The sequence below is a fragment of the Protopterus annectens genome, chromosome 3.part1 (genome assembly GCF_019279795.1).
Source record: "Protopterus annectens isolate FY-2018-M chromosome 3.part1, PAN1.0, whole genome shotgun sequence".
NCBI lineage: Eukaryota > Metazoa > Chordata > Ceratodontiformes > Protopteridae > Protopterus > Protopterus annectens.
Window position 1 is genome coordinate 1,377,898,504 of NC_056732.1, and position 25,389 is coordinate 1,377,923,892.

General features: G+C 41.0%; 1 protein-coding gene across 1 annotated transcript in view; it reads left to right on the plus strand.

Moving 5' to 3' along the window:
• Positions 1–25,389, plus strand: part of OPLAH (5-oxoprolinase, ATP-hydrolysing) — a 1,902,532-nt gene that overhangs the window by 358,815 nt on the left and 1,518,328 nt on the right. Inside the window, exon 4 of the mRNA XM_044067415.1 lies at positions 13,958–14,072. Within this exon, the coding sequence (XP_043923350.1) occupies positions 13,958–14,072 (115 nt within the window). The remainder of the gene's footprint in view (positions 1–13,957; positions 14,073–25,389) is intronic.

Genomic DNA, 25,389 nt, shown 5'->3' on the forward strand with positions numbered 1-25,389 from the left:
TAACAGCCTGGCATATTCTGTGTTGAAACACAGCAGGTCTCAACTTCCTCAACAAGTTTTAAATGTGATTATGGAAGCTAGAAGACCTAGTACAAGGAAAGTGTACGCAGAAAAATGGAAGAGGTTTTTATTTTGGAGTACAGCAAAGAATTTGGAGGTATCTGAGCCTAATTTGAGTGTGGCTCTTCAATATCTTACTGAGTTATTGGACAAAGGTTTGTCCTTCTCTTCCATTAAGATTCATGCTGCAGCAATTTCAGCTCACTATGATTGTGACCCACCATTGTTTTCGCATCCTTTGTTCAAGCAGTTTCTCAGAGGGGCAAAGAATATAAGACCCCCACGTAGAGCTCCTACTCCTGCTTGGGATCTCAATTTTGTGTTGGAAAAACTTACTCTACAACCTTTTGAGCCTGCGGCTACTGCTGAATTGAAATATTTGTCATGGAAGACTGCTTTTCTGTTGGCTATTACTTCTGCAAGAAGGGTGTCTGAGTTGCAGGCCCTTATGGCAGTAGAGCCCTTTTTGATTTTCCATAAGGATAGGGTATCATTACGTACTAATCCTTCCTTTATGCCTAAGGTGGTTTCTAGTGTGGCTTTAAACCAAACTATTCATTTGCCTACTTTTTATGCAGACCTCCAAAATAAAGGGGAAAAGATTTTGCACACTTTAGATGTACACAGGCAATTGCGTTATTATTTAAGCAGGACTAAGGATTTTAGGCAGTCTCAGCAGTTGTTTGTTTCTTTTGCTTTGAGTTCAAGAGGGCAAGCCTGTGTCAAAACAAACTATTTCTAGGTGGATTGGGTTTTGCATTGCATTTTGTTATTCCCATCATGGCAAGGAGATTCCAGCTGGGATTAGGCCTCATTCCACTAGGGCTACTGCCACTTCAACAGCATTTCTAAGGGGTGGCAACTAAGGATATTTTGGAGGCAGCTACTTGGAGTTCAGTGCATACTTTCTCTAAGCATTATCACCTTCCTATCTACTCTAAGTCTAGGGCTGGTTTTGCCACAGCTGTTTTGCAAGGCATGTTGTCAGCTCCTACTTCTTTATGATTTGCCAGCCTCCCTTACCTCTGCTTTGGGATTCTACCCAATAGTAAGGACTGCAGCAATGTGGAACGAAGAACATAGTACAGTTTTGTACCTACCATAAATGTAGATGTTCGAGGATCCACATTGCTGCAGTCCAATTTACCCTCCCTCCTTCCCCTCTGTGTTTAGGGGTGGTTGTGTAGGTGAGGTTATATGTTGATATTTTTATATATTTTTGTATATATTGTACATAATTTTGGTGCAGGTATTTTGGGCCTTGTCTTTTTAGGGTCTTCTGACATCTGGGGCAAGAAAAGACTGAGGATATGACGTCGGTCATGCGCATTAGTACCCTGACGTACTGACGTCAGTCTAATGCGCCCTGACCGACGTCAGCCATATACTCTGGTATTCGGGCCGACTGGACAGCGGACTACCCAATAGTAAGGACTGCAGCAATGTGGATCCTCGAACATCTACATTTATGGTAGGTACAAAACTGTACTTTTTAGGTAATAATTGCAATAGGTTACAAACATTATGTAATGTTTGTAACCTATTGGAGCTGACCTGTTGCCTACTTCTTACTTTTTTAATTTGTGTGTATTTTAGTTTTCCATGATATGATTCCATAATGTTATTGCATGTCATAGTCAGTGATATAACTTACTCACATGCAATTTTAGGCAAATCAGATTTTCAAGTGTACAATGAAAGCAGTGTTTTTTTTTTTTTTTTTAACAAGAAACATCTTTATTAAATTATCACGTGTGATATAGGCAGTCATACATTTTTATAAATGGAAAACAAACCCTATTGACATAGTTGTCGTTGCAAACATTCAGTACAAACTATATTGACATAATTGTAGTCGCAAACATTATACATCACTTATAATCTATCCAGTCATTGTCAGTCAGACGTTACATAAAATATTCAAATCCTGCTTCTTTTAAATCTCGTTCCTCCTATTCATGTATTGTTCCCACGATTCCCGTTTTTTTCTATGTGATTTGCTCCTATCCTTTATAAAGATCTGAATTCTAGTTGTTTTATCTCTGTTACTGTATTCACTACTTCTAGTGGTTTCCATTTTCTAATTGCTTTTTTGGCAGCCACCATAATTAGACTCAACAAAGCTTTACTACATATAGACAATTCCGATTCTGTATCATAGCTCCAAAAATCATTTCCTTAGTTTTACCTATTTGCTCACCCAGTATCTCTGATAGAGCAGTTAGCAGGTAATCTTTAAAGTTTGCCAACTCATTATATTCCCAGAAAATATGTTTCCAGTTACCTTTTTCTTCCCCATCACACCTCCAACATTTGCTGTCTACCTGAGGAAAAATTCTTTGGAGTCTGCTTAGGTTCATAGGTAGGTACTAGGCTATCTGCCCGAAGGCATTTGCAAGCCTAGCCAGAATGTGTTGGCTTTCGCCACCCCCTTAGATTAGTTCCCTGTGCCTCTGTCCAGCAGAGCCACTGAAGTGATCCCCGGGGTAAACTTTCTGTTTCCCATCCACTCGTCAAGGTTTCTTTTGAAGAGTGTTAGCGAGGAGCTCTGCCTAATGTAGACTGGAATCTTGTTCCAAAGCATGGGAAGTCTCTGTGACAGGAATCTGTCCCTCCAGCACGTCCTATTTATTGTTGTGGTGAGGTTTAGATCCTTAAAGCATGTGGCTCGAGGGGATAAGCTTTTCTTTAGGTGAAGCATGTCCATCAGTTTTGGGTTGGACATGGCCTTGTATGTCAGGCAGAGATCACCTCTGAGTAGGCGGTATGCAACAGAGTACAGCTGGAGTTTTTTCAGTCGAGCTGCATAGGGCATCTGTTTGAGGCCAGTGATCCTCTTGGTGAGGTACTTCTGTGGTCTTTCTAGCTGTTGCAGGTGTCTTGTAAGATACATCCCAAATGGGGCATTGTACTCTATGATGGATCTGATGAGCGACGAGTAGAGGAGCCCAATGACCTCTTTCAATCTGGATGCGAACCCTTTTGTGATAAGGTGGGCCACGTAGAAGGATTTTCTAACCACTTTGGCAATGTGATTATCAAAGGAGAGTTTACTATCTACTTGGGTCCCCAGATCCCTTATTACGTCTTCCGTATTTAGGGACTACCACCTATGTGGTAGTTTGTGGGTACTTTGTTTTTTCCAAAGGGGATGACTATGCACTTTTTGGCATTTAGCTTGAGGCCATGATTTTGACACCAGGTATCCGTCTCAGTGAGACCCTTTTGGAGGATGTCTGTGTCAGCTGGAGCATCAATTATAGCCCCTAGTTTGCAGTCATCTGCGAACTTGGTCAGCCATAGTCCTCCTGTGCTTGCCTGTACCTCTGAGAAATATATGCTGAACAGGAGGGGTCCTAGGACTGAGCCCTGGGGATTGCCACTTGTAACCGGTTTAGAGTCAGACCTAGCTCCTGCAACTCTTACCATGTGGGTTCTGTCCGTGAGCCAGTTGGCAACCCATCTTGTGATGTAGGGGTTTATGTTCAGGCTGGTGAGCTTGTCTATAATACCAGAATAGGGAATGGTGTCAAAGGCCTTTGCGAGATCTAGTTAGGCTGTGTGTACCACCTTTCCCTCGTCTATAGCCTTGGTAACTGTCTCAAAGATGTCCACCAGGTTTAGTAGGTATGATCTGCCCTTAATAAAGCCGAACTGGGTAGGGTCCAGTGTTTGGAGGTTCCCAATGTCTCTGTTAATGAGTTCCATGATGATGCACTCCATAGCCTTGCAGACCAAGCTAGTCAGGCTTATAGGGCAATAGTTCCTGGGGTCTGTTGTGGCTTTGTGGAGCGGAATAACCGTTGCTGTGCACCACTCTATGGGTACATAACCTGTGGAGAGGTTGAGTTTGAACAGTGTGTTTAGGTGAGGGGTTACGTAAAACAAAAAGAACAACACACCAAGCCAACGGAGCTTAGACCCTGCTGCTACGATGGATAAAACAAGTAAAATGACACACAAAACCATACGCTGGGTCAAATGGCTGTATTCATAAAGTTCTCGAAATCCCCAAACAGCAAGCCAGAAATATATGAGAAAATCACATCCAAAAAGTACTCTGCAACCAGAAATTGTAAAGTGAAGCTGTTTATTGTAGAAAGAATGTTAGCGCTTTCACCCGAAGGCTTCCTCAGACATTAGGTGAGGGGTTATTTCATCTTTGAGCTCATGTAGGACACAGCCTGGGACACCGTCCGTCCGGTCCCATTGATGCTGTGTTTTTGGCTTTGGAGAGGGCTGTTTTAACCTGAGTGTCTGTGATTTCAGGAGCTCTGCATTCGTCTGGTATGGTTATGGCCCCTTTTGGGGGTGAGAGATGGGTGAAGTTTGCGCTGAACCGGTCTGCCAGGATGTTGGAATTATTGGTCGGTTCAGTGTATTTTGTACCATTCTGCACTAACTCCGAGCAGATCTGAGCATTGCCACTTAGATTCTTGACATAAAGAATGCCTTGTGGTTATCTTTGGAGTCCTTGGCAATTTTTCTTTCGAAACTCGCCTTGGATGATTTTATGAGGGATCGTAGTTTCTTGCTTATACTGATCAGGGATGTCTTCCCTTCTTGGGATTTTACTCTTTTCTGTACTAGTTTCCTCCTTCTATTGTATAGCTTGTTTATGGCAGGAGTCCACCAGACTGGTTTCCTTTTCTTGGAGGAGTGAGTCTTGGTTTTGCTTGGGATAGCACGATCCATGCATTCTTGTAGGTACCCGTAGAATGCATTAGTAAAGGATTTTGCAGCTTGGACAATGCTATCCTTTAGCATGTGGGCTTTGAAACTTTCCACCTCAGTCTTAAGTAATGTGAAGTTTGCTTTTTAAAAGTTTTTCACTGTGGTTTCCTTCTCCGGGGTGGGGGCGGAATATGGATATCCAAAGTGATTTGTTTATGGTCAGATCTAACCAGCGAGGTGTGGAGCACCGGTCCCCTATGTTGGTGATGACCAGGTCCAATATGTTGTCCCCTCTGGTGGGAGTGTTGACCAGTTGATCCAGGGCGTTTGAGTTTATAAATTCTAGGAAATATTGGGCAAGGGAGTTAGTACTTGAGTAGCTCTCCCAATTAATGTTTGTGTAATTGAAATCACCCAATATTAGGGTGTTTGGTAGGACCTTTATGTTTCCCAGTGTTTCCAGAAATGCGGAATGAGGGTCCTGGGACATGGTGGGTGATCTGTAGCAAGCTACAATTTTGAATTGCAGTTTTGCCCGTTGTTAGTTGCACGTGGATAATCTCTGAAGCATCGTGCTGTGCCACTAACCTGGAGGTGTGGGTATCCTTGATGAATATGGATATGCCCCCGCCTTTTGTATTTCAGTCCGGGTTCTGTGGCCGAAATGTATGGTATGAGTTGTAGCCTGGTAGTGCTAGGGTGCTCCATGGAGCCTTAAACCAGGTTTCTGTTATTGCACATATATCGATTTTCTCCATACTGAGGAGTACCTTGAGTGCGTGCATTTTGAGGTTTAGACTTCTGGCATTGAGTAGCATTACCCTCAGTTTTTTGTTACTTGGGCTATTTATGGCGGTGGGTTTATCTTTTGAGCCATGCCTAAAAAAGGCACTATGGGGGTGGCAAGAGCTTTGGGCAGTATTCGAAAGCCTAAGGGTGAGGTGCAAGCCGTCTCTAACGAAGCAGCGTGGCTTGTCGAGCATGTCATCCCAGGTGGACAGACACTGGATCCCCTTTGAATGACACCAGAAACTTAGCCAATTGTTGAAATTGATATTTTTTTCTTTATACTGTGGTATCATTCTTGGTGAGGGCAGGATGCTACTCAGGGTCAGGGTCATATCAGCTTGGGCTACAAGATCAGAAAGCTCTTCCATGTCTCTTTTCATGTAGTCCAGCGAGGTACGGCTCAGGTCATTCACACCAACATGGACAATGACAGAGTCGTATTTGTACTTGTTTTGGAGTGACCTGAGTGCTTGTGTTATGTGGCGCATCCTGACACCCGACAGGCAGCTAACAGTAACCTTCTCCTTATTCAGCCTAGTGAGTGGGACGTCAGTGTGCCTGACTGTAGAGTCACCTATTACTAGTATGTTGGGTATGTTATTTTGCCTTAAGGGCTGTGATTGCATGGCACACTGGCTTTGTGAAGTATGTGTTTCATGATTTGTGTTGGGGGGTGGAGGTTGCTTGGATGTGTGCTTTGGATGTCTGCTTGGAGTATAAACACTTCCAAGCAAAGATCCTAAAGCTTTTAGACTTTGTTGCATATTTGGGAGACATACATATATCCCCCAGTGTTTATTTGTGAATTGCTTACGTAGTCTCTCTTCCCAATCCTTTCTAACCTCCTCTGATTCTCATAGTTATCATGCAGTATTTTGTATGCTGTACTGATTATTCCTTTTTTAACAGCAGCTTCTGTTCTAGATTCTACTAAAAGGTTTACCAGTGCTGGTCTTTCATTTAGGTGCCCCCTGTTTCTTTCTCTTCAGCTATACTCTGATATCATTCCTTGATAGGGAAGGCAATCTCTATCCTGTAGTCCAAATAAATTCTTGGCCTCTTCCCACTCTATTACCTTTCCTCTCTATTTGCTTCAAGTACCTTGGTTTGGTTCTCTTGCCCGTTTCCTCCAATAAATTCCACCTCCCCTCATGCCTATTATCTGTATCCCTAATTGCAGTCATCCTTACTGGCAGAATCTACTTTCTCCATTCCTGTGTTGGCTTAGTTCTTAGAATACTGTCTGTTACTTTATGAATATAATATTCTGCATGGTTATTGTTGTTCTTAAGGATCTGCATCCAAAATCCCAGTCTTTCTTTGTTTCTTGTTCTTCCCCCCATTTCATCATCATCCCTTTCCACTTTGAATTATAGGTTCCTGCTTGTGCTATGTAGCACTTAATTGTCTAGCTCTGAAATACCCCTTCAAATCGGGTAATCCCAAACCACCTTGTCCAGTTGGAAGAATCAGCTTATCCCACTTAACTCTTACCACCTTCCCCTCCCATATAAAATCCTTCAGTTCTTATTGATTGCTATCCACATATTCTCCTCTAACTGATAAAAAGTATGCCTGACATAAGTATAAAACTAAAGGGACTAAAACATTTTAACTGCTTGTATCTTGCTATCCATATCCATATAGTAGAGCTTTCAGCTTCTCAGTTTTTGTATTATCTTTTGTTTAGTCTCTTCCCACATATCCTTAGCTGCCACACCGGAATCCTTTTTAATCCATAGTCCTAAGCACTTCTTGTTATTGTGTCCCCATAAATATGGATATCACTGAACCAATTAGTGTTTTAGTATGTGGGTATTGAATACCATGCCAATCATAGCCTTGAATTCCTTTATTTTGTCAGTGGTTCTAAATATAGTGCAAATAACAATGGGGAAAGAAGACTCCTGCCTGGTTCCTCTTCTCAAAACAGAAATTATCAGAGAGGAACTCATCCCCTTTAATTTTCACCTCCAATCCCTCCTAATCAACCTTATAATTTTATGAAGGAATGCATGTGCTTCCATTGCTCTACTTATAAACTCAAAGCTTACTCTGTCAAATGCTTTCCCTGTATCAAGACCCACCAACAACAGTGGCATTTCTTACATTCAGCTTCTCTGTGGATCAGCAACGTTCTGTTTTAATGTTATCAAATGTTTGCTTCCCTACAACAAAACCACATTGATCCATATCTATCAATTTTGGTATCACCTTTGCATTCTTTTAGCCGTTATACATACACACTTTATAATCCAAGTTTAGTTTTGAAATGGGAGTGTATGAAGCTGGTTCTGATGGGATTTTACCTTCTTTAGGTATTACAGCTACCACTGCTTTCTTCCAGGATGTTGGTACTTCTTTTTCCTCCTCTTAAAATATTGTTCATAGGTTCTTAGGTAGGTACTAGGCTATTGGCCCTAAGGCCTATATAAGCCTAGCCAAAAAGGTACCCTGGCTTTTGCCACCCAAGAAAATTATTTAACTGTGCCCCTGTCGAGCAGAGCCACAGAAGTGATCCCTGGGGTGAATTTCCTATTTCCCATCCAGTCATCAAGATTTTTCTTGAAGAGTGCTAATGGGGAGCTTTGTTTGATATAAATAGGTAGTTTGTTCCAGAGTATGGGAAGTCTCTGGGACAGGAATCTATCCCTCCAGCATGTTCTGTTTATTGTGGTGACAAGGTTTAGGTCCCTAGAGTGTGTAGCTTGGAGGGATTGGGATTTCTTTAAGTGGAGCATGTCCAACAGCTCTGGGTTTGACATAGCTTTGTATGTTAGGCAGAGATCACCTCTGAGTAGGCGATATGCGATGGAGTAAAACTTGAGTTTTTTTAGACGGTCTGTGTAGATCGTAATCAGTTTTTTCCATTCTAGCTTCCAAACTTCCACAGGAATGCAATCTATTCTGGGGACTTTCCTGTTGATTGGTTATACAGTGCCATTTTTATCTCATCTCCTCCTATCTTGACTGCTAGTAATTGAGCCTCATCTGCCTCTAACCTTGTCATATTTAATTCTGTCATGTTGTTGTTGTTGTTGTGTCTTTCGACTTTTCCCGGTTAGGGGTCACCACAGAGGAACTCAGGTCCGCTAATGATTGGCAGTAGATTTTTTACATGCCGAGTTGCCAGCCCTGACGCACAACCTTTAACGAAGGTTCGCCCATTCATGCATGTCTCCACACAGAAGACGCTTTAGCTGAGAATCAAACAGGACAAAGTCTTACTGTGAGGCGACAACGCTACCGCAGCACCACCACCGCAGTATATATATTTAATAAACATTTCAATTTGTACATTTTCTTGATCTCCATGTTTCTTTACTTTAAACAGTCTTTTATAAAATTTTCATAGTATTTCTATTACCTTTACTGGACCTCTTGTTACCTTCTTTGTTACAAGTTCCCTAAGCCTGGCAACAACCTTTTCTATTTTGTTGCCTGAGTTGTTGCGCTCTCAAGTTTTTGTGCTCTGGCATTATTATCAAACAGTTGCTTTACAGCAATATTTCTAAATTTGTGCATATTATCGAGGTAATCCTTTATTTTCTGTTTTGCCTTCTGCAGTTGTTCCTCTTCTTGTTCTGTGAAATTCCCCCTATTCTGTAATGCTTTAACATTTGTTAGTTCCTCTAAATATGCTTTAACAATTGTTAGTTCCTTTAAATAGTTGTTACTTCTAAACCACATCTGTCTCTTATTTCCACCCACTGTCTAGCTATATTTTCAGAAGAAATTTATTTTTTCTCTAATAACTCCTGAATAATTTCCACGCCCCATTCCTTAAATTCCTCTTTTTTTCAACAGATATAACTTGATTCTTGTGGTCTGCAAACAACTATTGGGACAGATTTCTGTTCATGAAGTTCTTGCCTGTAAAGACCACGGATTTATAAAACCTTTCAACACCTGAACTGCCATTTATATTATTACAGATTTAGTTTATACCACCATGCAAAATTTGTAGTTCAATTGAATTCATTGATTTAATAGTGAATTTAGAGTTTATGGGCTATATTCAGCTTGTGGCAAAACTGTTGGATGTGACTTTGGTACAGGGTTGTTTAACTAATATAGGAGCTGGAGGACTGAATCATTATGGTCCAAATGGGCTGTACTGCTCTGATCAAGCTGCAGTGGAAGCTAGAGGTCCCACAGCATTCTTTATTATGACCTTTTCTTTTGTCCTCCTTCATTAGTGGTCTGCTTATCTCACTTCCCCACCTGCAAATCACTTGTTATGCAGACGACCTCATTCTGCTGAAGAAAGCTAAAACCAGGGAGCCTGTTTAGACAGCCCTACAGGTGGACAAAACTGTAGTCAGGTTTGCACTTGGCTGTCTACTGATAAATGTATCCTAAATCACAGGTCTGCAGCTATGTCGTTTTGCATTTTTCAGAACCTTTTAAAGTCTGACCTGGTACTTGTCACTAGTCAAGCAGGCATGATAGTAACTCAAATGTCTACCTACAGATATGTAAGCCAATGGTTAGACTCCAGTCCATCATTTAAAGGGCAGTGCTAGTGGCACAACAGATAGCATACTCACCTTTGGTGCAGAACTAGACCAGGTAGATGCATTTCTGACACCGTAAGGAAGCATAAGGGGTGTGCTGCATCCCTGACCATGCTGTACTTCAGATGAGATGGTAAACTGAAGCTTCATCTGCCTGAGTTAGTGGTATCTCTGTTGGATGGATAAGATCATGTGGCACCTATTAAAGAGGTTAGGAAAGTTCCCCAGTACCCTGGCCAAATTATCTTTATTGGTGTGAATACTGCTGTGGGTCTCCCCTGAAAAGAGGCTACTAGGCCAGAGGGACTAACCTGTTCATCAAAGGCTAAATTAGTAAATATAATTAAATTAAATATAGATGCTGCTGACAGCTGAATATCTGATACAAGCTTATGTCATTTATCTGCAGAAGCACTTAAATGTATTTATTTGACATTTTTTGACCGGAATAGTCTGACTCAGCAAATGCCCCTTTTCAGCAGAGGCCCAGGGAGAAAAGCTCCACAGTACAACTAAGCAAGAAAAACTGCATGATTGAAGTAAAATACAATAAAATATGTACAATAAAATAATTAAGCAAATGTACAATACAGTACAGGTAAGAGAAATCAGCAAAAGAGACATTTAAACTAAGTAGTAAATATAGAATCAGGTAATAACAAAAAAATGACAAAAATGCAATAGGATTGCCTTCAGTGGGCAACTGTACAATTCAAAGCAGGTTGTTTTGTAAATTACAGGTAGGTGTAGATGTATAGTATAAAGACAAATTGCAATTAAGATGCAAGTTGCATGTTTCCAGAACTAGGATGTGAAGGCGCAATGAGAGTAGTAGATGGCTGTCTTGTCATACTAAGGAGGTTGGTTTTGCTAAGGTATTTACAGGAAAGGGAGAAATAGGAGGGGAAATGGAGGAATGGAGGAGAAAGGAATGGGTTCAAATGGGATGATTGCAGTTACAGGTCCAGATGCTGTTTAGATAATTTTTGAGAGTTTTCTTGAATTCATGGACATGGGTAATATTTCTGAGGGTCATGGGAAGCTTGTTCCATGAAAGCGGGAAAGTAGCTGTAGAGATTCTGTCCAATAGATTGTTTAGGTGTGTGAAATCTGTAAGAGACATTGCTCTGAGCTTCAAAGGGATCAACGGGAGGTTATTGAATAAATTATTGAATTGAAAAATTGAATAAAAGTTTTAAATTGATCATACTTCTTTCTAGATTGTAGATATCCCAGCCATTACTAGCTTTTCAAATAGGCAACAATACACATCACTACAACTGCCATAAATATTTTGTCTGTTTATCACTGTTTCTGAATTCAGGGAATGTCATTGTTTGTCTTTGGAAAGAGCAGCATAGCTCCCTCTCCCTGTTTAAGCTACCATGCCTTTATATACAACCACCTTTAAGTGATTGCATTTGAAACGTTGCCCATCTCTCGCTCACAAACTGACAATGGCTGCCAATCACTGTTTATATTACAGAGGAGTAAATTATATATGCATGACTGACTCTGGAGGAGAGGGCATTTTGCAGTATTGCACCAGCTAGTTGGAATAATTTAGCTTTTAGTATCCACAGTGTGCTTGGTCAATTTATTTTAAAGATATTTTTAACAAAATCATTTAATCTAACTGAAGCATATAAATATCAGTGCTTTAGAGATAATAGATAAGCTTATTTCTTTTAAAGCAAAATATAAGCATAGAGCTATTCTGCTTATTTTACTACACCTGGAGGGTCTGTATTATGTTTTTTAAACTTTGACATTACTTTATAGTTTATTTCATGTGCATTTAAGATGTTTATCATATATGCAGTGCAGTACTTGAGCAATGATCCACGACTGTGTCTGGGTATATCTGAATTTACTCACAATTGGTATGGTTTGATCATGAAAGCAAAGCCAGCTGTGGGTAAATCCTGACATACCCACTTATGGTCATGGATTATTGCTATTGTACAATTACATTTAAGAAAGAAACTGTTTTCCTTTCTTAAAAAATGTATTTGTATAAGGTTGCTTCAGTCTTCCCTATACTTATGTACTGTGTGACTGGGACTTATTTTCCCATGCTTATAGAGTGCAACAGTGCATGAGAAGTGAAGAGGAAAACAGAATCTCCATTGTGTTTTTTTTTTTTTATTTACTATTAAAAAAAAATGTAGATTTATGAGGGCAGCACAAACGAAAAAAATTCTTGTAGGTTTCTGTTTAGTTCTGTAGAACATACCTGATTTTCTTTATATTTTGCTCTTTCCCTTAACATATGCTAATAGAAAGTCTGGCCACTCAATGGTACGTCAGCAGTCAGACTTATTTTTTATTAGTGTATGTTCAATTTACAGTGGGCACACTGGTTGGGCTAGTCAGTCAGAGATCTTGTTTTTGAATAGTAATGAGCATTTATTGTAATTAATGTATTTTGGCTTTTCCTGGTTAGGGGTTGCCACAGTGGAACTCCGGTCCGCTAATGATTGGCAGTGGAGTTTTACGGTGCTGAGTTGCCAGCCAGACGCCCAACCGTCAAAGAAGGCACACCCATTCACGCACGCAGCTATCTGCATGTCTTTAAACGTCACTTGACCGCGGGGAAGACATGCAGTCTCCACACAGAAGGCGTTCCAGCCGAGAATCGAATGGGAGAACCTCTTGCTGTGAGGTGACAACACTAACCGCTGCACCACCGCAGCTGAGTAATGAGCATTTATTGTATAAAGTTATCATAGGTTCATAGGTAGGTACTAGGCTATTGGCTCTAGGGCCTATATAAGCCTAGCCAAAAAATGTACCCTGGCTTTCGCCACCCAAGAAAATTATTTTCCTTTGCCCCTGTCGAGCAGAGCCACAGAAGTGATCCCTGGGGTGAATTTCCCATTTCCCATCCAATCATCAAGATTTTTCTTGAAGAGTGCTAATGAGGAGCTCTGTTTGACATAGATAGGTAGTCTGTTCCAGTGTATGGGAAGTCTCTGGGACAGGAATCTATCCCTCCAGCATGTTCTGTTTATTGTGGTGACAAGGTTTAGGTCCCTAGAGCGTGTAGCTCGGAGGGATTGGGATTTCTTTAAGTGGAGCATGTCCAACAGCTCTGGGTTGACATAGCTTTGTATGTTAGGCAGAGATCGCCCCTGAATAGGTGATATGTGACAGAGTAAAGCTGTAGTTTTTTGAGACGGTCTGCGTAGGGCATCTGTTTGAGGCCAGTAATCCTCTTTGTGAGGTATTTCTGTGGTCTTTCCAGTTGTTGTAGATGTCTTGTGAGGTACATACCAAAAGGGGCGTTGTACTCTATAATGGGTCTAATGAGTGATGAGTAGAGGGGAACAATGACCTCTTTTTTTCTGGATGAGAATCCTTTTGTGATGAGATGAGCCACGTAGAAGGATTTCCTGACCACTGTGGCGATGTGATTATCAAAGGGGAGACTACTGTCCATCTGTGTCCCAAGGTCTCTTATCACATTTTCGGCATTAAGTAGACTACCAGCTGTGTGGTAGTTCATGGGTACAGAGTTTTTACCAAAGGGGATGACAATACACTTTTTGACATTGAGCTTCAGGCCATGGCTTTGACACCAGGTATCTGTCTCAGTGAGGCCCTTTTGTAGTTTGTCCACATCGTTAGGAGTTTCGATTATCTCTTCTAGTTTGCAGTCATCTGCAAACTTTGTTAGCCAAAGACCTATATTATATTTCTTTTATATTATATTATTTTTCTCAGTTTTGCTTTGTATATAGCTGTTCATTTTTGTCTGCTGTTTTCATCTAGTCACATTCTAAAGGGACTCAGAACTAGATTCACTTACCATTTAACAAATAAGTAAATAAATAGTTCCACAAACATTGCTTTGCATTGTGCTATTACTGGCTTGGGACAATTGCCTTACCTCACTGTTTCTTCACATATCACAGGAGATTGTTCGCCCAGAAGTCTTGTATGAGGAAGTGATTGAAGTCTCTGAGAGGGTAGTGCTGCACCAAAAGGGATGTCGGCTGTCAAAAGCTATGAACTCTGAAACCTTGAAAGGTGAGTTTTTGAATATTTGTCTTCCAGTATGCCAGAGAAGGATCAGGGTATTCTGAGTAGTTTCAGTTTGTTTACATCAGCTTGATAAGAAGTGTGCAGGTAATGGTGGGTGGTGGTGGTTGTGGTTGTTAGAAGGTGATGGATTTTCCTTGAAAAAAGAATTTGTGTGTGTACAAGAACTAGTTCCACATCAATTACTGTTAAGGATGATAGTGACAGTCAAAATGGTGCTTCTTAAAAGCTATTCACTTATTTTTTTTCTTCTGTTTAGTATTAAAATAAGGATAGGGTAGATAAGTATACAGAGAGTGAAAGAGGGATAGAGTAGGGGTCACATATGTAAGTATTTCTCTTTGTTTATGCAAGACTACTGTTATAGTGATAGCATCAGAAAACAAAAATGTGTGCATCTGTGTGCCTGTATGTAATTGCGTGCACACCCATTTACATATACATATATTTATATGGGTCTTCTTCTAATAATCAAAAGCCCACTTACCTGAAGACGACTTTACTGAGATGACAACCCCGAACTGTTACTTTACCGAATGAACACACTACCAATTTTTTTAACAGGGTAAATATGTACTTGGCCAGCATGGGGAAATTTGCCCTTTTCCCCACTGTAGTGCGATCCCAGAGTTAGTTTATTTAGTTGGGAGGGTGTGGGGGGCATAGTCCCTCACCTGGGTGGGTTTGAAATATTGTGGTGTGTTTCCTTGTTCCATATTGGTCAAGTGCATAACGTACCCTGTTTGGTGTTGTCGTCTCAGTGAAGTCATCTTCAGGTAAGTGGGCTTTCGATTATTAGAAGTATATATATGCTTGTGTGTACAGTGTATTTGTTTTTGCAGACCCCAGATGAAAATCGGAACTGTGGTATACTTTATAATTTTTTTTTAATTTATTTCTTTATATCTTCTATGGGGTGCTTCATATCTGCACTCTGTGTACACTGTTAGAGTTTCTGTACAGCACCAGTATATCATCGGAGTTACCAGAATTTTCTTAAACCTGTCATAAGGTTTATATATGCTGTGTGTGCAAAATATACACTGTCACCCCATCTAAATACCATAGCCTGCCTAAAACAACCTAAATCCAATCCTACATGTAGCTTAGCGGATAAATAGTGTCAGTGGCACAACAGGTAACATACTCTCCTCAGGTGAAAAAGGCTGTGGGTTATAGTCCCACAACAGGTAGTTGGATTGCTGATGTTGCAGTGCAGCATAACGGGTGATGGTGCACTTTGTTCATCCTTCAGATGAGCTATCAAAGTGAGGTCTCATCTGCTTGAGTTGGTGGTAGCTCAGGTGGATGTGAAACAGTAAGAAGGGTAAAAAAATGGTCCCAGTTTTTACCATCCATGTTAGTACCTTTCCTTAGTTTGGATTTTAGTATTTTATTAAACTAATACATCAGTCTGTGTGTAGTAGACTGTCTTCAACTATTTAACTTTAAATCAGTGACTCAGCTGATGCAGTACTCTTGACATAAAGTGAGTCTCTTGGCAAGTTAGTATCTCTTTATGGATGTCGACACTACAGAATAACTGTAACAGCCCTTTGGCAGTAATGTTTGCATAATGGAACTGCTTCTGGAAATTAGAAAGCATAGTTCGTTATGACTAGTATGTGCTGATACCTATTGCTAGATTATGCTATGGGCACTATGATTTTCATAACCATATATTGAAGTGATTCATTTGTTATCAACATTGAGATAAAGGGACATTTTGTATCCAGGATGGGTTGTAGTTTTCTGGCATTTTGGCCAAAAAGCACACAAGTATTCTATGTCTTTTATTATGTCTTGCCAGTAAAATTTTGCTAGCCTTATTTTGTCTTCCCCTTGACTATGGGCTAGCTTAATTTCTGGTGTCTTGAAGTGTTTTAAGGATTTTTTTCTGGGTAACTACAGCAGAACTAGTAAGGCTGACTGCTAGAAAGGTGCTTGGTGTGACATCTGGACAGAGGAAGGAGGACAAGGAGACCTGGTGGTGGAATGCGGAAGTACAGGAGAGTATACAGAGGAAGAGGCTGGCGAAGAAGAAGTGGGATTGTCAAAGAGATGAAGAAAGTAGACATGAGTATAAGGAGATGAGGCGCATGGCAAAGAGAGAGGTGGCGAAAGCTAAGGATAGGGCATATGGAGAGTTGTACGAGAGATTGGACACTAAAGAGGGAGAAAAGGACCTGTACCGATTAGCTAGACAGAGGGACAGAGCTGGGAAAGATGTGCAGCATGTAAGGGTGATAAAGGATAGTGAGGGAAAGGTACTCACAAGAGAGGAGAGTGTGTTGAGTAGATGGAAAGAGTATTTTGAGAGGCTGATGAATGAAGAGAATGAGAGAGAGAGAAGGTTGGATGATGTGGGGATAGTGAATCAGGAAGTGAAACAGATTAGCAAGGAGGAAGTAAGGGCAGCTATGAAGAGGATGAAGAATGGAAAGGCTGTTGGCCCAGATGACATACCAATGGAAGCATGGAGGTGCTTAGGAGAAATGGCAGTGGAATTTCTAACTAGATTGTTTAATGAAATTTTGGAAAGTCGGAGGATGCCTGAGGAGTGGAGAAAAAGTGTTTTGGTACCTATCTTTAAGAATAAGGGTGATGTGCAGAGCTGCAGTAACTACAGAGGGATAAAACTGATTAGTCACAGCTTGAAGTTATGGGAAAGAGTAGTGGAAGCAAGGTTAAGAAGGGAGGTGATGATTAGTGATCAGCAGTATGGTTTCATGCCAGGAAAGAGCACTACAGATGCAATGTTTGCTCTGAGACTGTTGATGGAGAAATACAGAGAAGGTCAGAAGGAGTTGCATTGTGTCTTTGTAGACTTGGAGAAAGCATATGACAGGGTGCCTAGAGAAGAGTTGTGGTATTGTATGAGGAAGTCGGGAGTGGCAGAGAAGTACGTAAGAGTGGTACAGGATATGTACGAGGGTAGTGTGACAGTGGTGAGGACTGCAGTGGGAGTGACAGATCCGTTTAAGGTGGAGGTGGGATTACATCAAGGATCAGCTCTGAGTCCTTTCTTATTTGCAGTGGTGATGGACAGGTTGACAGATGAGATCAGACAGGAGGCCCCGTGGACTATGATGTTTGCAGATGACATTGTGATTCTGTAGTGAGAGTAGGAATCAGGTTGAGGAGACTCTGGAGAGGTGGAGATATGCTCTAGAGAGCAGAGGAATGAGGGTCAGCAGGGCTAAGACAGAATATATGTGTGTAAATGAGAGGGAGGGTAGAGGAATGGTGAGGATGCAGGGAGTAGAGTTGGTAAAGGTGGACGAGTTTAAGTACTTGGGATCAACAGTTCAGAGTAATGGTGAATGTGGAAGAGAGGTGAAGAAGAGAGTACAGGCAGGGTGGAATGGGTGGAGAAGAGTGTCAGGAGTGATTTGTGACAGACGGGTATCCGTAAGAGTGAAAGGGAAGGTCTACAAGAGTGTAGTGAGACCAGCTATGTTATATGGGTTGGAGACAGTGGCATTGACAAAAAGGCAGGAGTCAGAGCTGGATGTGGCAGAGTTAAAGATGTTAAGATTTGCAATCGGTGTGACTAGGATGGATAGGATTAGGAATCGGTATATTAGAGGGTCAGCTCATGTTGGACAGTTTGCAGACAAAGCAAGAGAGACGAGATTGCGTTGGTTTGGACATGTGCTGAGGAGGGATGATGGGTATATTCTGAAAAAGATGCTAAGGATGGAGCTGCCAGGTAAGAGGAATAGAGGAAGGCCTAAGATAAGGTTTATGGACGTGGTGAGAGAGGACATGCAGGCGGTTGGTGTGACAGAGCAAGATGCAGAGGATAGGAAGAAATGGAAAGAGATGATCCGCTGTGGCGACCCCTAACGGGAAAAGCCGAAAGAGAATGATGAGAGAATGATGATATAAGAAGTCATGTTTTATCTCAAAATATGTGGAAGCAGATCTTGTCCTGCAACTTTGGTTGTATGCTTTCTTACCTTACTTAGCAGTGTCAGTGGCACTACTGATACCATATGCACTTTTGGTGCTAGAAGACCAGAAGGCTTTGGGCTGTATTCCCACTCTAGGTGATTAGATTGCAGACACTGCAGTGCATCATTAGAGGGTGTGCTGCACTCTTGAATGTGCCGTCTTTTGGATGAGCTGTTAAACTGAGATCCCATCTGCTTCAGTTAGTGGTAGCTTAGAAAGATGTAAAAGATGTGGGAGGGTGGCCTAATGGTTAAGGTGTTTGCCCTACAAACACAAGGTACAGGGTTTGAGTCTCATAAGGGATAATTGGCTAGGCTTAAAATGGCTCGCAAGGGCAGTTAGCTTAGTACTAATCTATGAATCTATGAATCTATAAGATCCCATTGTTCATATCAAAAAGTGTAGAGAAGATTTCCCCAGTACCTTGACCAAATTTTCCCTAGTAGTAGAAATACACCTTAAAAGAGGCCACTAGCCTAATGGAACTGACCCTGTCAACAAAGGATGGATAGACAGATAATCATTTTTCCATTGTGCTCTTTTAAAGTTAATGTAGCTTAGTTGCAGGTCTGCTAACTCAGGATTACTTTTTTGCATCATTTGCTACAAAGTGAAAGGTGTAGCTTTTTCACTAAAATGCAAACTAGCACTGCAGCTTATATTGTACATCCTTCCCAGCAAAAGGAAGCTCTAGACAAAGGTCACCTTTTGCTTTACTGTGTCTGACCTCTTGACTGTTCCCCTTTAACTAAGAGAGAGAGCAACCTAATGAGTGTATGTCACCATCGCTGTCGCTTTCCCCCTGCAAAGTGTGTTTCAGAAATATACTTTTTCTTCATTTGTACTTCCCAACTTGCAGAGAGCTGTTGCAAGTAGTCTGTCCTTTATTTATTTATTTATTTATTTGTTTGTTTCAGACTGAAAAATGGATTTAGAACTCTGCATTTTCCTATCTACCTCATTTTTAGCGTTCACTGTTTTTTTCTGCATGGCCATACTTAAGTGCCTTACTTTTGCTCCGGCCTCAGTTTCCATGGTAATGCTTCTTGAAAGAGTGTATGCTGAATTCTGTCTTGTACTACACTTTACTTCAGAGTTTCCTTTGTTTCACATTCTGTTCCTGTACTGTCTTCTAGTACAGTTTTATATTTCTTTTGTTGTATCACTAGGGCATGCTTCTGATTAACAGGCAGGATTATTTTACTGTCAAGTTGCAACCGTAGTCTTGGCCATTTTGCAGCTTCTTTGCCAGCTCACAACTCCTGGATCTGATATTGTCTTTTCTGTCTGTTCCTCAATGTATGGGGTCTTGGATCCAGCTTTGGCCACTTCTAAGCTCTGGATCTGTTGCTCAGTCTCCTCTCCCTACCTATCATTCGTGTGTAGATAGCAAGCTACCTCAGATTTCGATTGGTGCCATAAGTGTTTGATGGATCTTGATGCACAGGAATGTGTTTCAAGAAAACTCTTTTAAATAGATAAGTACATTTCTTTTGGACTAATTCTTTGTTCATTTTTGTGCACCTCCTTTCTTTTAGCATTTATGGTTATTGTTTACCAACACTTTTATGAGCCCTTTCTCTTTTTCTGTCTTGATATTTCTACAGCTTAAGTAACAAAAAAAAAAAGTATGCCGTAGTTTTTTTTTTCTTTCTTCTACAGTATTTTCTTTTATTGGAATCTTTTATTTTTTCCTTCTCTGTCTATTGTCCACTGAAGATGGCATATAAGCCCATAGTCAAAAAGTGCATAGCTTGTTCTCACAAGCCATCACATTTGGACTCACACAATAAGTGTTTGTATTGCCTCGTGCCTTCCCGCGTAGACAGCAGCTGCTGTCTCTCTGCAAAGCTTTTGGACAATGAGCTATTGTACAGAGAAGGAATAAGCTCATTTTAAAGGGTCTGTTTCAGCCTAACACAGGAGAAAAACTGTCTTTGGGATTTGGGAAGTCTGTAGCTGCCGCTGCTTCTCCTTCTTAATCTTTTTCAAAAAGGGGTCTGATGAACCCAAAGAGAAGCAAAAGGAGGAGGAAAGAGAAAAAGAGGAAGACAAAGAGAGATCAAAATCAGCAAAAAAAAAGAGATCTGATCTGCAAATCCAACACCTTCATCAGCTTCAGTGGCTAAGTTTTCGAGACCTTCAGAGCTAACCCTCTTTTCGGATCCAGTAGTTATCAGTCATTACATTTTATTTATTTTTATTTTTATTTTACATTTGTTGACCGGGCTAGTCCAGCTGGATATATGTCCATTTTCAGTGGAGGCCCGGGGAGAAAAGCTCCACAAATTACAACAACATAAAAGGTCAAGACAAAGACAATAACAGTATAATTTGGTACATAAGTTTTAACAATTATAGTACAAGCCTAAGATTATATATTTTATATTTCAGTAGGAAAAAGGAAAAATTTATCTAAGAATAGATGAATAAGACTAATACATTTGCATTAGAAATGGTGTAGTACAAATCTTTATAACATATTACAAAATTAGATACACCTAGTAATTTATGATAAGAGATACTAAGGTCTCACAAAAACCTAAGAAAGAAAAACACTAGAGATCAATAGATAGAGTATAGAAGAACAGCAAACAAGGATGGATTTCTAGTGTTTAACACATAGGTTGTGATACTATATGAAGGTGTTTGATCATTCCACAGTATATACTTATTTACATGAGAAAAAATCCTAAGGAAGGTTAAGCTCACTAAAAATTAGTGAGACAACACAAGATCATGATAGGCTAGGAATTGTGGGAGTCTAGTTAATAGTTAGGTACTTAGTCTGGGTTAACACAGGGGCATAGCCAGTGTGATTTGAGGTAGGGTTTAAGCTTGCTTTTAAATAAACTGACAGAGGATATTGAGGTTAGCTGGCTTGGGAGGATGTTCCAGGCTTTACCTACTGTATTGGAGAACAAGGTGTCACCAGCTAAGTTGTTGGATTTTGATATTTGTACAAGTAGGTTATTAGCTGAGCGTAAGGTCTTGAGGTTATTATAGGGGATGACTAGGGATGTAAGTATGGGTGTATTTTGAGGTAAATACAGGATCTTATGGGCTACTATTAATTGATTGAAAAGTATTAAATTTGGCAGCTCTAACCATCCTAACTGATTCAGATTGATACAGTGATGAGTTATATAGGAGGACCCAGCTGCAAATCTGGCAATATTGTTGTAGGAGGATGCAAGTTTACTCAAATTACTTCTACATATTTTGGTATAGATAGGGGAGGCATAGAGCAAGGTAGAGATGAGGTGGGTACGAGCAATAGTAACCCTGGCTGGAGGTGTAAGAAAGGGTTTTATTCTATAGAGGGAACCTAGTTTCTTGTTTACTATTTTTATGGTGTTATTAATGTGAGGTTCAAAGGACACGTTTTTATCTATTAGTACCCCGAGTAGTTTGGTGGTTGATTCCGGAGATATTATAGTTCCATCATTTGAAGTAATAGTAAAGTTAAGTGGGGAGGTTCTGCGGGTGGGGGTTAATAGTAGCATTTTTGTTTTTTTGGGGTTAAGGATAAGACGTCTTTGTAGGAGCCAGTTTTCAACTGTACTAAAGGTCATTTGGGTTAGTGACTGAAGTTCTGATTGAGAAGCAGCAGCGCATATGAGTGTGGAGTCGTCAGCGTATTGGATACAGTCAGCTTGAGGAATTACAGAATGAAGGTCATTTGTAAAGATGGAGAAGAGTAATGGGCCTAATATAGATCCTTGCGGGACCCCTAGAGTGACTGGGATGTGGGAAGATAAAGTATTTTCCCATAGTACAGCCTGTTGCCTGTTATGTAGGTATGATTGGAACCACTGTATAGTATGGTTGTCCAATGACAGGTTTTTGAGTGTGTCTATAAGGAGGTGGTGATTCACCATGTCAAATGCTTTGGACAGATCAATAAAAACAGCTGAGGATAGAGTATCAATATTACGATTGCTGTTAATATGGTTAGTGAAGGATAAGAGAGCAGAGGTGGTGCTATGAAATGGTCTAAAGCCATGTTGACAGGGTGCTAATAAATTCATCTAGATTTTCTCCAGATCCCATTTCCCCTGGGCTCTGGTCTCCAGTTTTGCAGGACAGACCCCGTTACTACTCTAGACCACCTTCCTCAACTTCTTCTCTGAGGTCAGATAAGTTTTCTCAGAGCCTCACTGAAGGCTGATGTGGACAGGATGATGAGGATATTCCTTCAGACTGAAATCCGATTAGGGATACTCCTGGCTGCAACCACTCAGATCCGGAAGAACCACTTCTTCCATTACTCCATAATGGCTCCTTTTCCAATCTGACTTCTCATATCGGAGCCCCTGGATCTGACACTTGCCCAGGGCAGATCTGCATCAGAGCTGAGCCTTCATACTTCCTTGACTGCACTGAGTTATGTGATGAAATAAGCTATGACTCTGTTGGAGCCATTGACGTCTTGGAGTCGAACTGTTAGCATGGACACTGACAGAGCAGGATCTGATTCAAGGTCTTCAGATTTTTTTCCTCCCTCTAGGGACATAAGCACTTGATATCAACTCAGTGACAGCTTTGGATCCCAAACAAATGGCTTTTAGGGTTGAGCCATCTTCGAGAGTTTTGTCTCTGGTAGTGAGGCTCACCAGATCCACGTCAAACTCTATGCTCAAGGCTTTTGAGGGAGTACTGTCTCAACCTAGAGAAAGAGGTCTACTCTTTCGGAACCAGATGCAACCCTACCCCATACGATTTCCGAGGGTCCACAACCTACTCTCCTTGTCTTGTTGGGACAGCCAGTTTGAGAGCCTCGGGTCTCTTCTTCAAAGAGAGACAATATCAGTTTGAGTTCTCTCCTGAACAGCCCACAGAAGAGGTTCACAGGAAACTCAAGTGTAAGAGGAAACACTTGGATTCCCCTAAGGAATGCCTGACCACTGACACTGATATTGATGAGAGAGAAAGTTCTCTCCGATCTTCCCCCTTGATGAAGTTTAGTAAAGCAGGTTGATTTTCCCAGGTGACTTCTTTGGAGGAATCATTTTTTTCTTGAAAATTTTGGTTCTGGCCGTTCTACTTCAGATGGTAAACTTGATATCCTTCTGGATGAGGAAGGAACCTGACACAGCTGAACCTATTCCCAAAAAGCCCAACAAGTTTTTGGTTGCTCCCAAATACCATCCCATTGGAGCAAGGGTCCCATGGTAGACCTTATGGCAGCCACTAAGAAGTAGCTTGAAAAAGAAAGTTGCTGTGTCCATCCACCTAAAAGGAAATTGCATGCATTTGACAGATTTGAGAAGCATGCGTATGCCTCATCTACTTTTTGGGGGAGAGTTCTTAATTACTTGGCACAAGTAACTTGCTTCTAAGGGGATTTGACAAAGGAACTTGCCAAATCTCTCCATGGACCTTGTTTGCAGGTCTAATAAAATTCATTGATTCACTGCAGTTGCTATTCAATGCGTTTATATTCATTATCTTTAATGCCACATAGGATGCATCTAGAGAAGCTGGCACTGATATTTCTATAAAAAGGCACTCCTGGTTGCGGCTATGCAATATTGTGGAACATTTCAAGACTTCCTTTGTCAGTGCCCCATATAATGGATCAACTCTGTTTGGTCCCCAAGTTGGAAAGACTGTTTTTAATATGTGAGGATGATAAATCCCTATCTGCCATAAGGATCAAATTATCTACCCCTCAAAAGACCTTCTCCACAAACAGGAAAAAGAATTTGGTTTCATAAATCATAGGGCTTTCCACCTGACACATCTGGAGAAAGAGCTCCCCAAGTCAGAGGGGGAAAACTCTCTTTTATAATGGGCATCATCCAAGAGGCAAAGGTGGCCCGCAAAACCAAGGCTTCAGGGTCCTTATTCAGAGAAGCCTTTCCAGCGCTCTTGAAAGTTTGCCCAACTATTGCATTCTGGATTCAGTTGGGGGGGGGTGCTTATCCCTCACCAAACAAGCTAGACGTTCACCACTCAACACAAAATGGGTATACAGGATCATAACTAGAGCTTTTTCATTCCTTTTCCATACCATTCCTTCGTGCCTGAAAAGAATTCCTACTGTTCCACCCTCACAAAATGAAGAAGCCGCTGCAGAAATAAGGAAGCTTCTAAGAAATCGATTCATCCAAGAGTCCCCCCCCCCCAGACCAGAGAGGATCCAGAATTTACTCAAAATTCTTTTTAGCGCCAAAGAAAAATGAAGACCTAAGACCAGTTTTGGACCTAAGTTGCTTGAACAAGTTTGTGAAGCAAGCAAAATTCTGGATAATCATGGTTCAGTCCATCTTTCCCTTACTGAGGAAGAACAACTAGATATAGTCGATAGAGCTTCACAATGCATACTACCACATAAAGATGGATAGATGCTCCAGGAAGTACCTTTATTTCTGGATGGGAGCCAGTCATTTCCAGTTCAGAGCTCTGCCCTTTGGTCTCACCACAGCCCCCTTCCCCCAAGGTGGATTTAAGCACAAAGTGTAAACTTTTCAGAGCAAGTTTTTAGGTTCCTCTGTGAATCATCAAGACCCAGTCACACAAAAGTCCAGTTGGCTGATTAAAGCAACTGTTAACACATTTCCTCTTAGAACCATTATGCACAAGAGCACAACACTGTTTTTGCATAGGGGGAAGACCTTTACTCCACACTCCCTTTAAATATACCAACTCTGGGGTCACATAATAGAGGGGAGATCAGTAGTACCATGCAAAGGTGAAAAGTGAAGCCACATAATGTAACAGTGACACTAGTTTACGAGTTATTGAAACTGCAGTCAGGGAATAGTAACATCAGGGAATTAGACATGGTAAAACAGTACCTGACCAGATGAATGTTTGCAATTTGTAGGGAACTGTAGAGTTGATATTTTGAATCTTTGATTGATAAAAACTGGAGTGTACAAAACTCAAGATAAGATGGAGGCTGTTCTTAAGACATCCAGACCTCTGACTAAATAGTAAATGAGGTCATATGTAGGAACGATAAGCTGTTAGCAAGTTTGTACAAAAGCTCATAGTACTGTTACAGCCATTAAACACATTGCTACAGAATGGTTGCCTCAGGAAGTGCCCGAAGGTTGTAAATACACCTTCAAGGAAATGAAGTAGCAGTCATCCAGAGAAGCTCTTGTCCCCCCCCCACACACACACTTTCATCATTCTTTGCCTGTGTGCCTGACCCAGGAAGCTTCAGCTTCACCTTGTACATTGTATCTGTGAGGTAAAGACCTTAACCATTATGCTAACCCCTCCCCATTATAAATGTCACGAGTGGCATTTTTACTAGAGTTCTTATGTTGTTATTCCTGCACTCCTTGGAGGATTAGCTGATGACCAAAGTTGTTCAAAAAATATATTCTGTCTT